The 21,811-nt window shown below is 43.8% G+C and overlaps 3 protein-coding genes across 3 annotated transcripts in view; 1 reads left to right on the forward strand and 2 right to left on the reverse strand.

Moving 5' to 3' along the window:
- LOC133956380 (nuclear receptor coactivator 3-like) overlaps window positions 1-21,811 on the forward strand; it is a 62,853-nt gene that overhangs the window by 19,284 nt on the left and 21,758 nt on the right. Inside the window, exon 2 of the mRNA XM_062391360.1 lies at window positions 18,101-18,190. The gene's annotated coding sequence lies outside the window, so the exon portion shown is untranslated. The remainder of the gene's footprint in view (window positions 1-18,100; window positions 18,191-21,811) is intronic.
- On the reverse strand, window positions 9,008-11,376 carry LOC133956105 (retinol dehydrogenase 12-like). Its single transcript, XM_062390941.1, has 5 exons — window positions 11,077-11,376; window positions 10,865-10,983; window positions 10,344-10,467; window positions 9,872-10,198; window positions 9,008-9,380 (listed from the first exon to the last, which is right to left on the reverse strand). Exons 1-5 carry the CDS (start codon window positions 11,222-11,224, stop codon window positions 9,121-9,123), a joined length of 978 nt encoding a protein of 325 aa, XP_062246925.1. The 5' UTR covers window positions 11,225-11,376; the 3' UTR covers window positions 9,008-9,120.
- Window positions 12,073-14,866, reverse strand: LOC133956382 (retinol dehydrogenase 11-like). The gene is made up of 5 exons (XM_062391361.1): window positions 14,632-14,866; window positions 13,828-13,946; window positions 13,307-13,430; window positions 12,835-13,161; window positions 12,073-12,445 (listed from the first exon to the last, which is right to left on the reverse strand). Exons 1-5 carry the CDS (start codon window positions 14,765-14,767, stop codon window positions 12,186-12,188), a joined length of 966 nt encoding a protein of 321 aa, XP_062247345.1. The 5' UTR covers window positions 14,768-14,866; the 3' UTR covers window positions 12,073-12,185.

Raw genomic sequence — 21,811 nt, forward strand, 5'->3', positions numbered from 1 at the left:
ACAGTGGGCACCATATGGTCCTCTGATGTACAGAGCATACGTCAAGTTTGTCTGGTCTCTCGAAAAACTCTTCTCCTTCTCTCTCCTCCTCTCTCGTCCTCTATCCTCTGCCCTCCTTCTTCTTCCAGCAGCCAATTACTTTTCCCAAGAGACAGGCCATTAGATAAAAAGCACACACACACACACAAACAAACACACACACACGCACTCCCCATGCCTCCCATTAGGTAAGGAGCACCCCACTGACATGCACCCGTACCATCTTCAAGATAAGAGGCACCCCCCCCCCAACAAACACACACCGATACACACTGTTAGATAAGGGGCCCCATCCCCCTCTAATGGGAAAGAAGATTGATACCGACGGAAAAAAAGATTTCTCAAGATATCGCTCTGCCCCTGCTTCCGCTCTAAATATTTAAAGCAACCATGTTTTGTTTTTTTTATTGCATTATCATAGAATACACACACACACAACCACACAAACACACACACACACACACACACACACACACAAACTACCCTGAATGCCTGAATGTACAGTTGATGCGTCCTGACAGTGATGTGTGTGCAAGTGAATGCTGGTTGATTTCTGATTGGGGAATATTGTGTGAGAGGAGGGTTTTCTTTATGCCTGCTGTATGTTTTCAAGGTGTGTTGGCTGCTATGTGACCGAGTGTGTGTTGTGTGTGTTTGAGTGTGTGTGTGTGTGTTTGTGTGTGTTTGTTTGTGGGTGGTTATGCAGGTTGCCATGCAGTTTCCCTGCCTCTCCGGCATGTGCTTTTGTCTGTGGGAGTGATGGATGTCAGGCAGGCAGCTAATGTGATTTAGATGCTCCACCAGGAGTGTGTGTGTTTGTGTGTGTGTGTGTGTGTGCTTGTCCCATCCACGTGTGCGCAGCTGAATCTGCAGTGTGTGTGTGTGTGTATCTACCTCCCTCCTCTCCTCTTCTTCTCTCCTCTTCCTCCACACGTCCCACCCCCCATCATTTTTTTCCCCCTGTGCTGTGCGGTTTTTGGACTGAGTAAATAAACAGAGGGAGGAGGAGGGAGGGAAAGAGGAATGGGGGGGGGGGGGGGGGGGGGCGGGGGGTGTTTATGTGTCGAATCTGCTCCCTCACTGTCACAGCGAGAGAGAGCGAGGGAAGGAGGCGCGGAGGGAAAGTCGAGGTTGAGGAGAAGATGGTGTTCTCTCGCTAGGACCACACTGATAGGTTATTGTGAGCCAATTACGTCCCATTCCCACTAAAGAAACTCTCAGCTCTTGTTTCTTTCTCTCTTTCTCGCTCACACACTCGCTCTTCGACACACGTCAGCAGAAGAATTGCTCTTTTTTCCTGGCAGCAGTGAAGAGCTTGAGTTTTATATGCACGCAATTATTTTACTGTTCCTTCACACTAATGCCGAACACCTGTTTTTAAATTGTTTTCAACTGCACCAAGTTTTGTTAATTGACCTTTAGGTTCACCTCTCAACATTAATCAGCTCTGATGTACAGAAGCTGCTTTTCATAAAGGATACGGATACATTTACTCAAGTATTGTATATGAGTATAAATACAAAATTCAAGTATTTTGCTTACCTATTAGTCTATTGGTAATAATAATTCAGTAATATTAGACTCTCAAAATCATGTATTAATATGTCCTCTTTGATACTTGTACCTGTAAAGGAGTATTTTTATATTGCAGATTTGCAACTTTCTAAATTGAAATGCTTACCCCACTGCCGATGAGAAGATCTCTCCCATGATGCCCTGGTGTAATGTTTTCTAAAGCTATGGCCTGACTATAGTACGGAACATGTGGTAGTTCAGTGCTACTGCTAATTTCCGCGAAAATAAAAACTGAGATGTACCTGGATGAAACTCATATATTTCAAAGATGCGGTATCGGATTGGTACAAGCACTTCTGCACTATTGGAGGCATTTCCAAAGCTGGTATCGTAAATTCTCTAATTTAGTATTTTCATTCTAAATTACAAGTAAGTACTTGATGACCATGTGGTTTACACCTCACTAAAATAGATGACTAATCATCTAATAAACAGTTGTGCAGTAAATCTATGATCCATTTTATTTGAAGGTGTTTTAATTTATCTGTGTGACGAATATCTTGGCGGATGAAGGGTGATGCTGCTGTTGACCTGTCTTCCTGTTTTGTTGCATAGTGCGTAATATGTGCATATTTTTTCTGCCGTGAAAAGAGGAAAAACCTGCATGTTCCAGTGGTGACAGAATGAGGGTCAGAGGCGTTGTTAGCGATGGAGGGGGTTGTTTTATTGATTGACCTGTTCCACTAATTAGGCAAGAACAGTCTGGAAAACTAGCCACATCCACAGCCCGTGGCCTCATTGTGCCTGTGCTGAATGACTGTAGAGATTTGTCTAATCCCCCCCCCCCCCCCCCCCTCCGGTTTCCGATTCATTTCACCAGCGACAAAAAGCAGTTGACAACTGTTTATCTGCAATTTCACCGGATTTTTCCTTCTCCTGAGGCCTGTAGCTAGGCAATTTACCCTGTCTGTCAGGAATGTTTTAAGTATTTACTAAATCTCCCGTCACTCACTGTGTCTTCCATATGACAGCCTGGTCTCTCGGCTCATTGTTAATTAGCTCTCAGAAATGGAGCTATATGTTATGATAATGTAAAGCTCCTGAATAAGTGATGGTTTCCAATGAGGCGTTTTATTTAACCTAGTTCTCTGCTCGACTTTGTGATCAGTCCCCACACGTTCTGACACTGAGAATAAAAAGTCCGTCCACCTGAAAAAGTCCATGTCAAGTGAAGGTGAGAAATGAGGACACGTGTGGTTTACTGTCCTTATCTAATCAGGGACGGTTGCTGGCTCCGCAACATTACTGTTGTCACTTGACAAACAAGAATGTGTCCATTCCTTCATAGCCTACGGCCCTCCACTTCACCCCACCCAGCCCCCCACACCCTCCCTCCTCTCCACACACATGTTCGGCACGTGGCCAGGTTCAAATAAAGCTGTTGTTGACAACGTGCACAGTTATTCTGCTCCGGGTTCGACTGAAACGCAAGATCACAGTCCAGCAAAGCACTTTAATGATCTCGGTCAGTCCTCATTCAGGGCTTGTGCAGCTCAAGTTCCCCGACACGGTTCATGGGGGTAACGTAGAGACTCTTCAATTGTTGTGCGACTGCCCAAACCTGACTGTGGCGCGCTTGTTTACTGCGCACACAAACACAGTGTCAACATTGACACTTGAGAGCGACTCGTTTGACTCGGAGGCACAGGTTGAACTTTTCTATGCAAGGCAAGAAGTTTCGACAAAGTAAAATAAGCAGCACATAAACTCGTAGTACATGATGTACTGACGGGTGACAAATTGGAGGGGAAATCTGACTTGATGATAGGAGAAGTGTAACAAATGCATCCATACAGCACAAAGTTCAAGTGGGGGGCACGGAATAGTTTAGACAAGGAGGCTTTTTGGATTTGTCACTTATTCGGATGTGTAGTTTGCACCTGCAAGTTCTCAATGTGTGTTGCTGCTTTCTGACGTGCACCGGAGTCTGGACATTTTCCTGAAATTTACCAAATGTCAGAGTCAGTTGCGCTGGTCATTTTCCTGAACTTTTCCTGCCAGCCCCTTAGTGAAATGTCTGGAACATGTCGTGCTTGAGTCCGTGTTTGGAAAATTCAGAGCGGGCGAGAGTTTGCGTTGATCATGTGTCAACGGGACAAGGATGCAAAACAGGAAGAACACAAATATTAAGGAGAATAAAAAGAGCCAAATGAATAAAAATCAGCTGTTTTGGAAATTATGTTATTTCATTCTGAGTAAAAGTTTGTTGTTAGTTTATTTAATGGTCAGTTCAATCGTGATATAGTATAGGTATGGCATAGTAAACTCTTTTTTTATTTTTTTATATTTCTCATTGCATATACTTTACAGGTATCCCCACAGATATCATTAAAAAATCTATTATATGTACACCAAAGTTATAGTTGAAATTGAATACTGAGCATTGGTAAATTGTAACATGTGTATTATGAACACAGTGTTTTCTCTAAAGTAGAGAAAGTAGCACGGGTTCCACGGACCAGTCAGGTGCAAGGTCATTTCATCAGGAGAAACCAGAATATAAACAGACATGAAGCCGTGCGTGTGCGCAGTGATCCCCTCGTTTTTTGATCTTCAAATGTGGTCTTATAGTATATATATCCCCAGAGAAGAAAATTGCCTGTTTTATTGCATCGAGTGTCGGCCTGTACTCAAAGCAGATGTTGCTCTGTAAAGTCATTTTAAAGTGGCCTCGGGCTGTTATTACAAAAACCTGATGCAATAATTTGTCTTTCGCTTCTTTCTACGGTCTCTTCTCTCTCAACTGTTTGTCCTGTCTGTGAGTCGAGCCGGCTTCTGTTTGTGTTGTGTGCTGTAGCGCTGCGAGGCTGCTTCCTCTACCTTCGTGGAAAGGATGACTCATGCGAAACGACTGTTTCCTTTTTTTGAATATGTAAATGCAGTTTGATGGCAGCCCGACGGCAGACACGCCCTGGATGGCTGGATGCGTTTTAGATTTTTAGACCTGCCTGGCCTCTCTCTGCCCCGAGCCAGACGCTCTCCCTCTGCTTTTTCTTCTTCCTCCTCCATCTCCTCTCATCCCTCCCCGAAGTGTGAAGTTTGAAGCAGCAGGCAGTGTGCTTGGATAGCAGTAATTGGTCTAAAGATGGAAACTTCACTCCCACTTTGTCACCGATCTGAGAAGCGGTTTGTTTTTTCAACCACGGCTAGTTAAGAACATCACATTGAAGAAGTATTTAACAGTGGACAAAGGGGGGGGAAGACGTTGGAAAGACTGGCTCTTTTTGTCCCAGCTGAAAAGCAACGCTCCGTCTCGTACAAGTTCATTTTCAGTTGGCGCGGGGAAGCTGAGAATGGCTCCCCTCTTCGGTACCCCCTCGTCTGTGGAGGAGAGCTTTGGAGTTTTTTTATTAGCCTCTGTGGCCTGATTGTTTAAGGGGGGGGCAAGGTGCCAAGATGTGGCTCGGCTCCTATTTTGCTCCAGTGTGAGTGCTGGATTTGTTGGGACGGGGGGGACGGGGAGACTGAAGCAAAACGAAAGCAGAGTCACCCAAAGTACACACTCACACACACACTTACACACAATGTACTTTTATGCGTTCCTCACTGCGCTGTTGTGTGTGCTGGCTGGTGCACACAATTTCCCTTATTCACAGTCTTTACAGAAGACAGATGCAGAGAGCGGGGGGGAAAAAATCCTGTTACAGAGAGAAGAGACGGGGGTGAGAGAGGGGACGAGAAAGAAGCTCACACAGAACAAACTTGAATTTCATTTTTCACCCAATGATGCCTCACAGTTTTTTGGATGGGTGCGACTGTTTAATCAGAGGCTGGTTCTAATACTCACTTTTGGCATTTTCCACTGTAGACGTCAGTATATTCAAATAAATTACAAACTTCCAGTTCCTGTTTAGCAAAATACCTTGAATTGCAAAGCTCGAATAAAAATAATCAGTTTAATAGTGTTAGCAGGCTTCTCAGTATCGCCATCAAAATTGGAGATATACATATCCAGATAGACCTTTGGAATTCACCGATGAGAGTTTCCTTTGACCACAGTCTGAACCAATGGACCAAAAAAATGCGATCTAGGTCTGGATCCAACAAACCGTGTTTTGGTTCGTCTGCAGAGTGAAAACACTTGTCTGTGTACTTCGGACTTTGGTCCAACAGGAAGATAAGACAGTATTGAACAATAGAAAAAAGAAGATGAGACACAATTGCTTTATATTCTGCGTCTCAGAGGACTTATCAGGTTTGAGCGACAAAGACCTTCATTTTGCCGGTGATGCCTCTCAAATGATATTACAGCCGCAACGAAATACACAAAGTGAAGGGGTTCATTATTTTTCTCCATTCAAACTGAAACATTACTCTTTTCTGTACTTGATACAAAAAAGTTAGCAAATCAAATACAATAGACGAACTGACAGCGAGCCAATGACAATCCTGATCACGTGTAAATAATGTAACAGTCTTGAACCACATCTGGTGGAAAAATTATGTAATGGAGGCACTGCTTCTCAATAACCCTTGAAAAACTAAACCTGTCCTGCAATTTTGTCTTATTGGCCGATCCAGATCCGGGTCCATCTATCCGCAGTGAACTAATATCAGTTTATCTCTGCTCCTCAGTTTTGGCTGGTCACTTCCACTGGTTCAAATTAATGATCACCGACGGCCGATTATATCAGCAGCACCTAATTATTTAGTCCATTTTTGCAAGTTACTTGATAAAAGGCCAAAGTGAAATGTTCGGCTTTTTGTCTGGTTAATGTCCTCCGTCTCTCTCCGAGCTCCGAGTTCCAAATGTCCATTGTGAGGAAAAAAAGACTCAATCAGGACATGAACTTAACTGGACAATGGGTTTGTGTAGTTCAATTATTCATCTGACTACAACAATGGTAGGTGATTGCATTACGACAATTTTAAGAATCTGTTTCTAAACTTTCATTCTTTTCTTAGCTGTAATTGATCAGGTTATAGGTTTTACACCGGTACCTTCAGATGATCAGACAACTCTGTCAAACATCAGAGTGACCAGAAGGACCTCAAGTGTCAGGAACCATCTCTGAGAGAATTTATTTGACATTTATTTTGAGTTTTAAGTTCGGCCCATGTCCCATCCGCTTACATGGAGGTGGCAGTATTTAGGATTTTGGGAGCGCTGTCATGTTGTCCATCTTTTTATACAGTCACAGACTCTCACAGACTATTCATATGCCGTGACAGATTACCGCATCGGCGCGTGTAAAGGTCCCAGGAGCCAATGGGGACCCTTGTCCTTGAGAATTATTTTAGGCGCGTTAAGTTTTGTGTTTTTTATATTGTGTCTAGGGACTGTGGTCATAGCTTGTTAGGTTATAACGTATTGTGTAAAGTGATCACTTTTACTCATTAATTTATACACCCCATTTGTAGTCATTTGTACTACAGGTTCCAGGTATGGCCCCCATCTGTTGCTGCAGGTATCGAGTCTTGTAACTTTGTCTGATTCAGATCCAAACAGCGTCAGTATCCGCTCTGATCACAGGCCCCTCCCTGGAGGTGTGAGGTGTCATTTCACAGATTGCCTTTATTCATGTTGGCTTTCACGCGTCCATTTTGCATCAGGAACTTGTTCAGAGTTTACTTTCGCAGATCCTCTGCTTGACAATCATAAAACATGCTGACTGGTGAGTGTGCACATTGAAATGGACTTTGTTACCCAAAGATAGAGGTTGTCGTACTCTCGCTCCCCAACAGCCATGTTCGCACATTTCTTCAGCACGTGGCTCTCTTCGATTTCTTCCTGGTTCAGACTGAGGTGACCGATGAAGGTGTGTGTGTGTGTGTGTGTGTCAGTCAATCCCCTTCACGTTATAAGAGCAGTTTATCAGCTCTGTGCATCTTTACAGTGGTCACAATATTTGAGTGAGTCTCCATTCCTTGATATTCTGTTCCTGCCACAGCTGGGGGTTGATCCACCGGCTCAATGTGCAGTAATTATACATCACTTGGTGTGTATGTGGTGTTCAGGAGGACCACTGTCATCAGAGCACAGGTCGATGTGGATCATCATCGACAGGTTGTTGAGCCCAGAAGGAAACTGGAGGACACAGGTTTCCCTCTAATCCTAATGAATTGTTTGGCCTTGGTGGAGGTATGCGCTCTATTCAGTGCCATTCGAGTTATTTTTGGCTGATCCTCTGCCTTATTAAGTTTAATACTTATGGCAGCTTTTCCTTAAGTTTGGATGATTTTTAAGGAAGTTAATCGGAACCAAGAGGAGCCCCAATAAACATTGGTCTGAAGGAAGAAATCTCAAAACAAACTAACTAACCATGTTAAATCAGCAACTTTGATGGGACATTTTTTGACTCCCTAATATCAGCATCAGGTGGCTTCTAGTACTCTGATTATAAGTCAGCTTTTAAATGCAGAGTCGTCACTGAGGTGAGATGTGTGCCTTTTGTATCGAGACATATTCCTTGAGTTAATATGAGCATCCTCAGTAAACTCTGGTTGGATCTTTTTGCATTCTTAACAAGAGTAAGATGCTGTTATTCAAGATGTTCATTGTGCTGCTAGAGTGTGCATTGATGACATACAAGAGCACAAACATGCCCACAGTGGAAGGATGATGGCTTGTTTAGATCTCAGCTGACGAGTTATTGAAAAGCGAGGCGATAAACAGACGAGTCGAGAGCTGGAGAGGCGACTGTAAAAAAAAAATATGCTTCAGCAACTGCAAGCTTCACATTTCTTTCCATTGACTCAACCTCTGCATCTTAAGCTTGTTCACACTGCTTTTATGATTAAGGCTTTACACCACTATGAGCAGCTCCACGTGCTGCAAACAACATTCCATTCACTCTAGTTTTCAGGGCTGTGTCAGAGCGAGCACAGAAAGCTGGGATGATTGCACTGAAGGGTCTCTCATCCCAGCTCGTGGCTGCCACATAGTACCACTCTTTATTTTTACCTCACTTTCGCATATAAAAATGGAGTCGGCTACTTTTTGTCATGGCCGAGCTATAAATTCTTCCTGCTTAAGCAGTCGCTCGCCGACTCCATTATTCTTCCCTTTCAATTAATAGGAAACACATTGGTTGAAGGAGGGTCTTTGTTGGTGTGAGAGTCCATGCATCACCTAAACTAGAGCATGCACCCCTCCTCCTTCTAACACACAGACACACACACACACCAACGGTCCCCATCTGCTCCTAATCACGGGTGCAGCCAGCGGTCAGGTTGTTGACGATTAATGGTGCGCAGGCACATGCTAACACACACACATGTAAACATACAGAACACAGGCTTGGTAGGCATTAAGTTCGCTATACGCACACACACACACATGCATTCATATAAATACATAATACATACATAATACATATAATTTGTATTATTCTATTTTATTAGTATTGATTCGTGAGAGATGTGTCAAAATTGCAATGAAGAAAACTCAGACTTTGTGTATTTTTTCCATTCTGCACTTTAATGAACAGCTCAAGTGTCACAGGTGAAAAACGTGAGTTACATTCACCGAATAAAAAGACAGAAGCTCAGATTTGACGTTTCCTTTTAGGAAAGACCACAGAAAGTCTCACTGAGCTCCCAGAGCTTTTTGGCCACAGCATCGTCTCTAGCCTTCGACGCGATGTTGAGCATTGGGGCGCAGTCTGAGAAGTAATGGCCGCTAAGGTGTTCGATGTCTTGTTCCAGGGCACAGTGGAGCGTGGTCTGACATCCAGACAGAGCATCCCTAGTGAAGATTTCGGTAAAACGAAAGAGGAACGTCCCCCAGGAGTTGAAGTTACGACTGATCTCTGTCTTCACGTATCCTGGAGAGAAAAGAACCCAAGAGACAAGACATTTACTGAGAGTTAATAAAAGAACATCAGGGCCAGAGGAGAAATATTAAATGTGTGGAACAACAACAAAAAATCACAATCATAGTGATTGCTGATACCTAATCAAAATTAAGACAAGTAAAGAGAAAGTATTGAGATAGAAAGTTGCGGAAAAAACGCTGGTTAATCATCCTTTCGTGAATGTCTAAGTCACAGAGCCCCCTGGTGACATTGACCTTGGACCTCCAGGCACCAAACCTAACCAGATCATCTTTGAGTCCAAGAGAATATTTGAACCAAGTTTTAGGAAATTCCCTCAAGGTGCTCTTAAGATATCGCATTCACGGCATCGGGAGGACGAGCAACTCCAAAACATAATGCCTCCGGCCAATGGGTGTTGCCGGTGCGGTGACATAACAAGCAACAAGCAAACATGTGAGACGAGTTGAAGAGTCAGTGGTTGACTGCTGCTGTGAACTGACCTGGGTGGACGCTGTAGCAGGTGACGTCGCTGCCCTGCAGTCTCTTTGCCAGCTCGTAGGTGAAGAGGTTGTTGCACAGTTTGCTGTGGCTGTAGGTCAGGAGGAGCTGGAAGTCGCTACTGCCCAAAGCCAAATCTTTGTGAGTCCTCAGAAAGCTCAGATCCACCTCCCCAGCCTCAAAGGTTTTGGAGGACACGTTCACCACACGGCTCGGTCCACTCGCCTTCAGCCGGTCCAGCAGCAGCAGCGTCAGCAGGAAGTGACCCAGGTGATTGACGCCGAATATCATCCCGAAACCATCCTCCGTTTTCCCCGAGTTCAACAGGCCTGAAGAACGAAACACCAGAAACACACTAATGACAACACAAAACTTGTATTCTAAGAGTTGAAGAAATTCAAGGTAGCTGTGTCTGCAACAAAAATCTGTCCACACAGGGCTGTTAAGCATGCAGATTAATAACAGACGCCTGACCTGCATTGTTGATGAGAAGATCCAACCTGGACTCCGACCGCAGGAAGTTGTCTGCGAAGGATCGAACAGACTTCAGACTGGCCAGGTTGAGCTGCATGAAGATCACCTGTTTGTTCTTGGTTTCCTGTTCACGACGCGGTTAGAAAAACAAGTTTCTCAATCATTACCTGGTTTCCAGCTCTTACAGATGAGTGTTTTGTTTCTCAGTTGTGTTGTTTTAATACAACAAACCACACTAAACTATCTCTAATGATAAGAAATGAGGAGCTCAACTTGGTGTGAAAAGCTGTGAATCATCAGCATAACTGGGCGATTACATACTAAATGTAAAAGATCAGAATAACTAGGATGGAGCCTTGAGGCAGACCAGTTGTTGTTGATACACTCGTGTCATTGGCCGTATAATATGAGAAAGTATTTTTTTGGTTTGTTTCCTGAGTCATTATGTCAAGTGAAGTGAGATGAACCTTAATCTAAATAATTGGGGTATATTCCCGACCTCTAAGCTCTTGTGTCCTCACCTGGACAATTTCCTGGACCGCTCTCTCAGCTCGCTGACTGTCCCGGCAGGCGAGGATCACTCTGGCCCCCCTCCTGGCCAGGTCCATCGCCGTGGTCTTACCTATGCCGGTGTTTGCTCCTGGACAAGGACGACAGAGTCAAGGAGGGAAGATTTGTTTAGGTCATGCTTGAGACCTGTTTCAACTCTAAATCTACAAGATTCTCAACTCACCTGTGATGATCACCGTCTTCCTGTGTAACTTTGCACTACTCCTACATCTGGGACTCCTTACAACATTGAGAAAATAAGCTGTTCCACCCAGTAGAAGTAGTAGTAGTAGCAGCAGCAGCAGCAGTAGCAGCAGCAGCAGCATCAGCATCCTGACAGTAAAAAGTAAAACTACAGATGCTGAGTGAAAGAGGTGAAGTGAGTGAAGTGTGCAGCCGTTCAACAGGTTTGGACTTTGTCAACGCCCCCCTTGCTGCACCCTGTCTACATCCTGTGCTTCCGCCTGCAGTGTAAAGTTCCAGCATGTCACTGCTGCGGCTCACACGTTAATGCACAGGTCAAACCATAAAATGCTATAATGAATAAGATCATGAGACATTAAATAAAACTCACAATGGATTTATATCTAAGTTAAGCTATTTTCTGTGTATAATTTAATTTAATGATATGAGTTTATACACAAATGTTTCTTCATTAAAATATCTGAGTTCCTCTTCAGTCAATTGAAATTAAAGTAAATTTAAATAATTAGAAAAGTCACACTGAAAATGATCTGCTGATTTGTTGTGTTTTATTGGTTGTTTATTGATTATTGATTAACTGCAGCTCTGATACAACAAAGAATCTTACTTGACAGATAATAATAAACAAGAATATTGGATGATAAACTGCTGCTTTTAACAAGACTAAGGGACTGAGGCTGAATCCACAAGACACACACAGACATAGTCACACACACACAGAGACACACACAAACACACAAACACACACCAACAGTCCCCATCTGCTCCCAATCACAGGTGCAGCCAGCGATCAGGTTGTTGACGATTAATGGTGCACAGGCACATGCTAACACACACACATGTAAACATACACATAGGCTTGGTAGGCATACATACATGCATATAAATACATATATTTATATAATTTGTATTATTCTATTTTATTAGTATTGATTCGTGAGAGATGTGTCAAAATTGCAAAGAAGAAAACTCAGACTTTGTGTATTTTTTCCTTTCTGCACTTTAATGAGCAGCTCAAGTGTCACAGGTGAAAAACGTGAGTTACATTCACCGAATAAAAAGACAGAAGCTCAGATTTGACGTTTCCTTTTAGGAAAGACCACAGAAAGTCTCACTGAGCTCCCACAGCTTTTTGGCCACAGCATCGTCTCTAGCCTTCGACGCGATGTTGAGCATTGGGGCGCAGTCTGAGAAGTAATGGCCGCTGAGGTGTTCGATGTCTTGTTCCAGGGCACAGTGGAGCGTGGTCTGACATCCAGACAGAGCATCCCTAGTGAAGATTTCGGTAAAACTAAAGAGGAACTTCCACCGGGAGCTGAAGTTACGACCGATCTCTGTCTTCACGTATCCTTGAGAGAAAAGAACCAAAGAGACAAGACATTTACTGAGAGTTAATAAAAGAAACATCACGGCCAGAGGAGATATATTAAATGTGTGGAACAACAATAAAAAATCACAATCATAGTGATTTCTGATTCTTAGTCAAAATTAAGACAAGTAAAGAGAAAGTATTGAGATAGAGAGTTGCGGAAAAACCGCGGGTAAAACATCCCTGTGTGAATGTCTAAGTCACAGAGCCCCCTGGTTACATTGACTTTGGACCTCCAGGCACCAAACCTAATAAACCTACATAATGCCTCCGGCCAATGGGTGTTGCCGGCACGGAGACATAACAAGCAACAAGCAAACATGTGAGACGAGTTGAAGAGTCAGTGGTTGACTGCTGCTGTGAACTGACCTGGGTGGACGCTGTAGCAGGTGACGTCGCTGCCCTGCAGTCTCTTTGCCAGCTCGTAGGTGAAGAGGTTGTTGCACAGTTTGCTGTGGCTGTAGGTCAGGAGGAGCTGGAAGTCGCTACTGCCCAAAGCCAAATCTCTGTGAGTCCTCAGAAAGCTCAAATCCACCTCCCCAGCCTCAAAGGCTTTGGAGGACACGTTCACCACACGGCTCGGTCCACTCGCCTTCAGCCGGTCCAGCAGCAGCAGCGTCAGCAGGAAGTGACCCAGGTGATTGACGCCGAATATCATCCCGAAACCATCCTCCGTTTTCCCAGAGTTCAACAGGCCTGAAGACCGAAACACAAGAAACACACTAATGACAACGCAAAACTTGTATTCTAAGAGTTGAAGGAATCCCAGGTAGCTGTGTCTCCAACAAAAATCTGTCCACACAGGGCTGTTAAGCATGCAGATTAATAACAGACGCCTGACCTGCATTGTTGATGAGAAGATCCAACCTGGACTCCGACCGCAGGAAGTTGTCTGCGAAAGATCGAACAGACTTCAGACTGGCCAGGTTGAGCTGCATGAAGATCACCTGTTTGTTCTTGGTTTCCTGTTCACGACGCGGTTAGAAAAACAAGTTTCTCAATCATTACCTGGTTTCCAGCTCTTACAGATGAGTGTTTTGTTTCTCAGTTGTGTTGTTTTAATACAACAAACCACACTAAACCTTGGCTATTGATAAGAAATGAAGAGCTCAAATTGGTGTGAAAAGCTGTGAATCATCAGCATAACTGGGCGATTACATACTAAATGTAAAAGATCAGAATAACTAGGATGGAGCCTTGAGGCACACCAGTTGTTGTTGATACACTCGTATCATTGGCCGTATAATATGAGAAAGTATTTTTTTGGTTTGTTTCCTGAGTCATTATGTCAAGTGAAGTGAGATGAACCTTGATCTAAATAATTGGGGTATATTCCTGACCTCTAAGCTCTTGTGTCCTCACCTGGACAATTTCCTTGACGGCTCTCTCAGCTCGCTGACTGTCCCGGCAGGCGAGGATCACTCTGGCCCCCCTCCTGGCCAGGTCCATCGCCGTGGTCTTACCTATGCCGGTGTTTGCTCCTGGACAAGGACGACAGAGTCAAGGAGGGACGATTTGTTGAAGTCATGCTTGAAATGTGGTACAACTCTAAATCTACCAGTTGTTTGGTCATGATTGGTAAATCTCAAAAGCTGTGACTAGATTTCTATGAAGGTTTGGACATGAATGAGGACTGGGACAGCAGCGTCTGTCCTCTGTCACCATCAGGACACTGAGGTTCAGACTCTGAGAACAGAGTTTATGTTTTTGTCTCTTTGACTTTGATATCGTTTTTGTCTATTTTGGCACAAACGTCAAGCTTGTGCTTTTCATTCTCGACCTCGGAAACAACATCTGGAAGCAGCTGATCTAGATCTTCTGTTGCAGATACTTCTGAACTCTGTGGTGAGCAGGTGTTGTCAAATCCAAAACCCTTGATCTGGACACGCCTCTAAAACACATGCTGCTCTTTGATGGTTGAAATTCCTGGACAAAGTTCAAACACAGTGATATATTACATAATCTAAATGGGTTTTACAATATTTGAAGCCTTCTGATATATTTCCTGTGAAAAATATCTTTTATATTATTATTATTATCAATTATCATTAATACCAATATGAATCATATCTCTGGTTCTGTGTCCTCAGATGGAAAGGATGGGTTTCCAGTGTGTGCATGTTAATAGTTAATCTTGTGGCGGAAGCTCTGCAGTTCTCAACTCACCTGTGATGATCACTGTTTTTCCGTGTAACTTTGCGCTACTCTCACATCTGGGACTCTTTACGACATGGAGAAAATAAAATGCTCCACCCAGCAGCAGCAGCAGTAGCAGCAGCAGCAGCAGCAGCAGCAGCAGCATCCTGACAGTAAAAAGTAAAACTACAGACGCTGAGTGAAAGAGGTGAAGTGAGTGAAGAGTGCAGCCGTTCAACAGGTTTGGACTTTGTTAAGGCCCCCCTTGCTGCACCCTGTCTACATCCTGTGCTTCCGCCTACAGTGTAAAGTTCCAGCATGTCACTGCTGCGGCTCACACGTTAATGCACAGGTCAAACCATAAAATGCTATAATGAATAAGATCATGAGACATAGAAAACTCACAACTCTTTTCTGTTTATAATTTATATTAATGATTAGAGTTTTATACACAAATGTTTTTTCATTAAAAGATCTGACTTCCTCTTCATTCAATTGAAATTAAAGTAACTGAAAATCAAAAGAATTAGAAAAGTCAGTCTGAAAATCAGCTGCTGATTTGTTGTGTTTTCTTGGTTGTTTATTGATTAACTGCAGCTCTGATACAGCAAAGAATTAGCCTGGATGCCAGACAAACTTAGCCGCGCCCACAACATTTTTGGTCGGGCAGTTCGGTCTTGAGTCGCTCCGTTGGGAAAAAATTATGCCCGACCAGGCCAATCAGATTGTCAGGGCGGGCTTTATACGATGATTGACAGATGATCAACAGTAACGTAATCAACCAGGTCATCAACGTGCCCACGGGTTGAATTCGTTTTCAACAAACATGCCTGCCGCTGGCGAGCTGAGATGTGTAGATGCTGCCATTGAGTCTGTTTTAGAAGACATCGACAGCGCATTCATTTTGAAAGAGGAACAGAGAACGTGGAGGCGACGCCAAAGCTACACACTAATCCCTATCGCCCCGGCGCTTTGCTGTTCAAAACGGACACTGAAGCGACGCTGAACCGCCGGGCAGCGCTAATAATATCACCCGTTCATCCAGTAGATCGCTGCATGGCTTTGTGCCAGTCACACCGGAGGCTGAAGCACCGCGCTGCGCCAAGGCTGCCTCGCGGTGCTTCAGCCTCCGGTGTTACCTGCACAAAGTTTTAACATGGGAGTGGACGGGAGCCAGCTGTTATTTAAGGCTTGTCGCTGCGCTGAAGCGTCCGGTGTGAACCCGGGTTAAGCCTGAAACATGCTTCTGCGTTTTCACGGGCCCGTAAGAGCCCTTCCGGGTCCCTTACGTGCTTATGCATCCTTCCTTACGTGCTGACGGGTGTCGACCCCCTTTGCTAAAATTTACGGCAAAGCTCCGCAAGCTCACTCAGCCCGCAAGGCTGTGATTGGTCTGCTCTACATCCCGTCCGGTGTCTTGTTTCCGGTTTCATGCCCCACAATACGCGGAAATCACGGAAGATTTAGAAGAATGAATATGGACCAAATAGAAGAGCACTTGGCAGAAGAGATCCGAAAGTATGACCACTTGTATAACCCGTCACTGACTGGCCGATTTGTCCGCCAGAAATAGGCTACGAGGAGCCGGAGTGGCGATGTAAATAAACAGTCTAATTATAAGAAGTTGCTCTTCAATGTCCAGCAGCTCCATCTCAATCAATTGTTGTTCGGTTGGAATCGTGAATACACTCTCTGCCATGGTTCACCGTGTGTTTGTAATGGAGCACGACTGGTAGAAGGTAAATAAACAGTCAACAACGATTGCCACACCCACAAAGAAGGCGTCTCTCAGGTTGTCTTCGACAAAAAGCATTACTCCGCCTAGTGTTCTGGCGCGGAATTGCTTTGTAAGACGCGCAACGGTTGGGGAAGCATGAATGAAAACGAGTCTTGCGCCACAGCGGCGTGAAAAGACGCAGACGCAGTCGCAGAAGCATGTTTCAGGCTTTAGAAAATAACTCACAATGCGTTGCTTAGCATACGTCACATACTACGTGGCTCTGATTGGTTGTAGGTCTATCCAATTGAGCGAAGAGGAATTTTACTTCCTGGTCAGTTGAAACACGCCCCATAATCACTTTCCAATGGAGCGGTCTCAGACTCACATTCTGACTAGAATTGTGAGTCTGACAACGTCAGGCTAGCAAAGAATCTGACTGGACAGATAATAATAAACAAGAATATTAAATAATAAACTGCTGTTTTTTAACAAGACTAAGTGACTGAGGCTGCGTCCACAAAACACACACTGACAGATACATAAACACACACACACACACACAGAAACATGCACAAAAAACATGCACACACATAACCCAAAATGAAAAAGTGCGCTCAAAAACTATTCTCTCGTAAAAATGAAAGTAAACGTAGTTTCTCCCTTTCCTTATTTTGCATGCGGTCTCTCACTAACACACACACACTCATGCACACGCACACAGGCACAGCTGAACATGAGACATCCTGGCGCTGATGACAGGGTGTCATGGAAACGCCCCGTGTTTTCCATGGCTACACACTCTCTACCCCCCTACCCCCCACACACAGGATACTCTCTTATGATTGTTCAGACAGAACACTTGAAGTACTACAACAGCGCAGCGTTTCCAAATCACAGTCACGTATGCATGCATGTCCACACACACACACACACACACACACACACACACACACACACACACACACACACACACATATTGTATCTTATCAGGACCTAAATTGACACAAATTAGCCTATTATGTACTTTTGGGATTAGAGCGATGGAACAGCCTAGTGGTCTGTTTTCGTTCTCTTGCTCTGAGTCCATAAACCATCAGCGATATTTAACAATAATGTTTCTTTGATGTTTAAATCCATTTTTATGGATGTGGGGTGCATGTTTAGTGGAAAAGACATGGAAGCACTTTCTTTTACCTTTTATAGTTGGGGACTGAATAATTGATCACATGCTGTCGTCACTTTCAGGTTTTGACCATTCGGTTTCCTGTAAAGCTTGTGTCTTCACATCCTTTTTTCAAATATTGTGTGTGTGTGTGTGTGCGTGTGTGTGTGCGTGTGCGTGTGCGTGTGTGTGTGTGTGTGTGTGTGTGTGTGTGTGTGTGTGTGTGTGTGTGTGTGTGTGTGTGTGTGTGTGTGTGTGTGTGTGTGTGTGTGTGTGTGTGTGTGTGTGTGTGTGTGTGTGTGTGTGTGTGTGTGTGTGTGTGTGTGTGTGTGTGTGTGGTTGGTCTGGCCGTGGGAGCGATCAGTGTTAATGCAAATGCGTAGGAGCCCTGATGTGTTTGCGCGGTACGTGTGCAGCCGTAATGAAGACAAAGGCACTCAGCGCCGCAGCGGCTCCCTCACACTTGCTCCTGCTCATCAAGCTGTTAATGCAGCTTCCTGTGCACGTGTCTCCAGGCCGCTGATTAATAATGTCACTTGTTATTGATTAATATCACCCTAAAAAATGTTCACTGTTGAGCATAACTTTATTTTTTTTGTTTTGTTTTTCCCCCCCAGACTCAATTGACCAGCCCACATAGGACCACACCCCCTGGAGTGACGAGGAAGAGGGAATCGGATCGTCCATCATCTCGGCCCCGGTACAAGGTGGGCTCACATCCCATAGGGTTGGCATGGTAACGGCCTGCTACAGTAGGTTTAGGTTGAGCGGTTCACCACAGACAGTTTCTCCATGTTGCCACATTCTTGCAACATCCTCCTGACCTGAGCTCAGAGAACCGTGTGTGTGTGTGTGTGTGTTTTGCAAAGCAAATGTTTTATGAAGGTGTTTTTGTTTTTGAGGTTTTTATTCTGGATCTTTTGGAAGAGGCTTGAGCAAGTGGTTTTCAAAGCTAGATGAGAAAATGGAGAGTGGGAAGACGGCAGGGAGACAGGAGGAGGAGTCAAGTTATTCTTTGTGCTCCACCTGCCACAGAGGCTGAAGAGAGCATTTATCTTCTACCCGTGTCTGCAGGTGACAACAACACACACACACACACACACACACACACACACACACACACACACACACACACACACACAAACAAATGTACCAAGACTTAACCACACTCTCTCTTTCGTTCACGTGCGTCCTCACACATGCTTCTTCTGTGGACGTGCTGCTGTTGCACAGATAGCAGGAGCGACTGTGTAAGTGTAGTGAGGTTGGTTTGACAGGGGAGGAGTCAGAGTCCATGTCCAGACGAACAGGAGGTAAAACCAGTGAGGATGAAGATGAGGAGGAGGAGCAGGTCACGTTGTAAAGTGAAATGAGTCATTCCAGGTGTTCAGGGATCCCAAAAGTATAAATCCCATTAATTATTCTGCAAATACACACAGTAATGTCTCATGACCTGCAGCTGTATAATTCCTGAGCCTTGAACGGGAATAAAACTCTCCTGGCTTCATGTTGTTCTTAAACAGTCGAAAGCTTGTGAAGGTACAGTTAGAATAAGGAGGGTCCACTGTGGCGGCCATTAACAAAGGGCTGAATCTGCCAACTACATGTGCTTATGAGAACTGGAGTACACAGATCATCCACTGGACTTGATTGTTTATAGAAAATCAATCAGAAGTTTACATAAAGCAAACATTTCAACAACAAAACATATAATGTGATATTAAACTAAATGTCTTTGCATTTTGACTCGTTGGACTCAAAACAAGCAAATTAAATATATTAACTTAGAGAAACGATGGGAATTTGTCACTATTTTCTCACATTTTGTCGACCGAAGAACTCACAGAAATATCAATAGAATAATCTTCAGATAAAAATTTAAATCGCAAACTAACCATCCTTTGCTCTAAAGGACTAACTTCAAAAAGAGTTTGAATAACTCTGATGGGTGTTATAACATAAACTGGTAGTAGAATGTAACATCCAGAGATCTCTATTAGTTTGTGGTGTTAGTTTTAGAGCCTTTCAATTTAAATCAGCAGAAGTGATTTGAGATCGGACGTCGGTCAAAATCACTCGTGGAAATCTGAGCCGGTTTCTTCCTCAGGCGGCAGAGACCACTTGTAGACTCGTGGCATCGAGTCGTCAAAGCGAAGCAGCTGCAGCTCCGTTCGTGTCACTGGTGTGAGTTTACAAGGCCACACCAGGGCCGTGTGCCTCTGTTTTGTCAACAGAGATTATGAAAGAGCGGCTGGCGGGCGAGCGGGCGGGTGGCGGGGGAGGAGACAGCGGGGCTATTTGCATCACCCACCCTAAGCTCACCCGCCCTGCTTACACCGTCACCTTCCCTCGCTGTCTCTCTCCTCCTCCCGCTCGTTTCATGCCGTCTTAGCTTCCCCAACAAAGAACAAACCGAAAGAGACGCTTGTCAAACAACGGGAGTTTTAATGGCACCTCAGCTTTTTTTTTTTTTTATATGTTCGTGCCTTTCACTTACATTTATAAAACTTCCTGCGTTAACCTTGAAACTGTCTCATACACAAACAAAGCGAACATCGGGGATGCTTCAGGTGATGTTGAGTCTGTAATAGAACTGTGCAGATTAGGAACAACACAGATTAAATAAAGAAGTAGGTAGTTTTTTTCGTCTTGCACATATTTTCCTGTGCACTCATCATCTGCCCCCGGTTACTCTTTCCGACACATTTCTTGTTTGTTGCATTGTCCCCCCAGCCCCCCTCTTCTGCTCTGACTCACTGTGTCGTGGGAGGTCTGTCGTCTCTCCACTTTGTTGCCCTTCTTCCCATATCTAAATTTTTTTGCTCTCAGTCTTTAGCTGCTGTTCATCCATTTTAATGGCGTTGCCCCTAGAGTCTGTGAGTTTTAACTCTGCAGCGTTATTGAGGCCTTGCTCATCTTATTGCAAAATTTTTTATTGTGTATTCTGAGGCAGAACCAAAAAAAAACACACACATTTCTAGAATATCACTGAGAAAAAAGGGAAAAAGTGAAGTCAGCGCAAAGCCATAATTGTGACAGATGTCAAGAAATTGGCGTTGTGTGACTTGTATAATCCGTCCATCCATTAGCTGTGCTGCTCATTGTGAGGGAGGGATCGAGCCAATAACAGCTGTCATTGGCCCAGAGGCCGGATAAACTCTGGAAATAAAACTTTCTCCCTCCATCTGATTATCTTAAACATAACTTGGTTTAGTTTTCACATTCTAAAAAATAAATATTAGATAGCTAGACAGACAGATACGTAAACTGTGTCTGTCCCAAGTGACAGAAATCCTCCTTTGGACAGGGCTCAAATATACAACACATAATTCTCATTTGACAACACACAATACATATTTAAAAAACAAGATTCAACAATATACACGGTTTACATTCAGAACACATGACACGCATCTAAACCAAATTCCAGAACAGGCACATAAAGAAGGGACTGTTAAAAACAGCAGCTGACAAAAACAGGTTAAAGTGCAGTGTCTTATTTTGAAACTGTTGAGGGTGGTTACTGCAGAGGGAATAAAGGATTTCTTGTAGACGTTTTTTTCAGGCCAGTGGGACTTGGTAACGTCTGCCCGATGCGGTAACTGGTGGAAAGGGTGAGGTGGGTTATTATTAAATGTTAAATCAATAAACTCTACAACCCTTTTCCAGGATTATTGTCAGAAACGATAAAATGTTTGCAAACTTATTTTTGCCGTAAATAAAACATTTTGTGATTGTTCCAACAGGGAACTGAAGCTAATCAGAAAAACCAAGAGGCTGAAATGCCTCCTATTATTCCAAAAAAGACAGCGTGAAAACACTGATGTCAGTCTGATTTTACCAGTTGTGGGGCTAAACCGTAGAAGTCTTAGTGAGAGTGAAGGAACACCAAACTATTAGAGGATTCAAAGGAGGATGGTTCATCCTGAAGGGACATGAGTCTGATTTCGAAGATTCAGAGAAGTCAGCATGCGAGCATTGGCCCAACAAGGCTCAGATTTCAGTTTCACTGTCAAATCGACACAAGGCTGGATTGAATTCACTCAGATTCATTAAAAGGCTGCAGCAGCATCAAGGCTAAACATTCACACAGATGAATTGAATAACTTTCTTTCCTGCATCCGTTAAGATCACCTATTCTCTATTATATATTAAATCATGTATAGGTGTGCCAATTCACAGCCATATAGACGTTTGTATTTGCCGATATGACAACTTTTATTTTACAGAATGAACAATTCAGAAATCATGTGGATTTATATTTACATTTCAACCAAATTGATCGGGTTCTGAAAAGGAAGCCTTGGCCTGAGTTCAGGGGTTCTGGA

This window comes from Platichthys flesus, chromosome 7, assembly GCF_949316205.1.
Source record: "Platichthys flesus chromosome 7, fPlaFle2.1, whole genome shotgun sequence".
In the NCBI taxonomy this organism is placed as follows: domain Eukaryota; kingdom Metazoa; phylum Chordata; class Actinopteri; order Pleuronectiformes; family Pleuronectidae; genus Platichthys; species Platichthys flesus.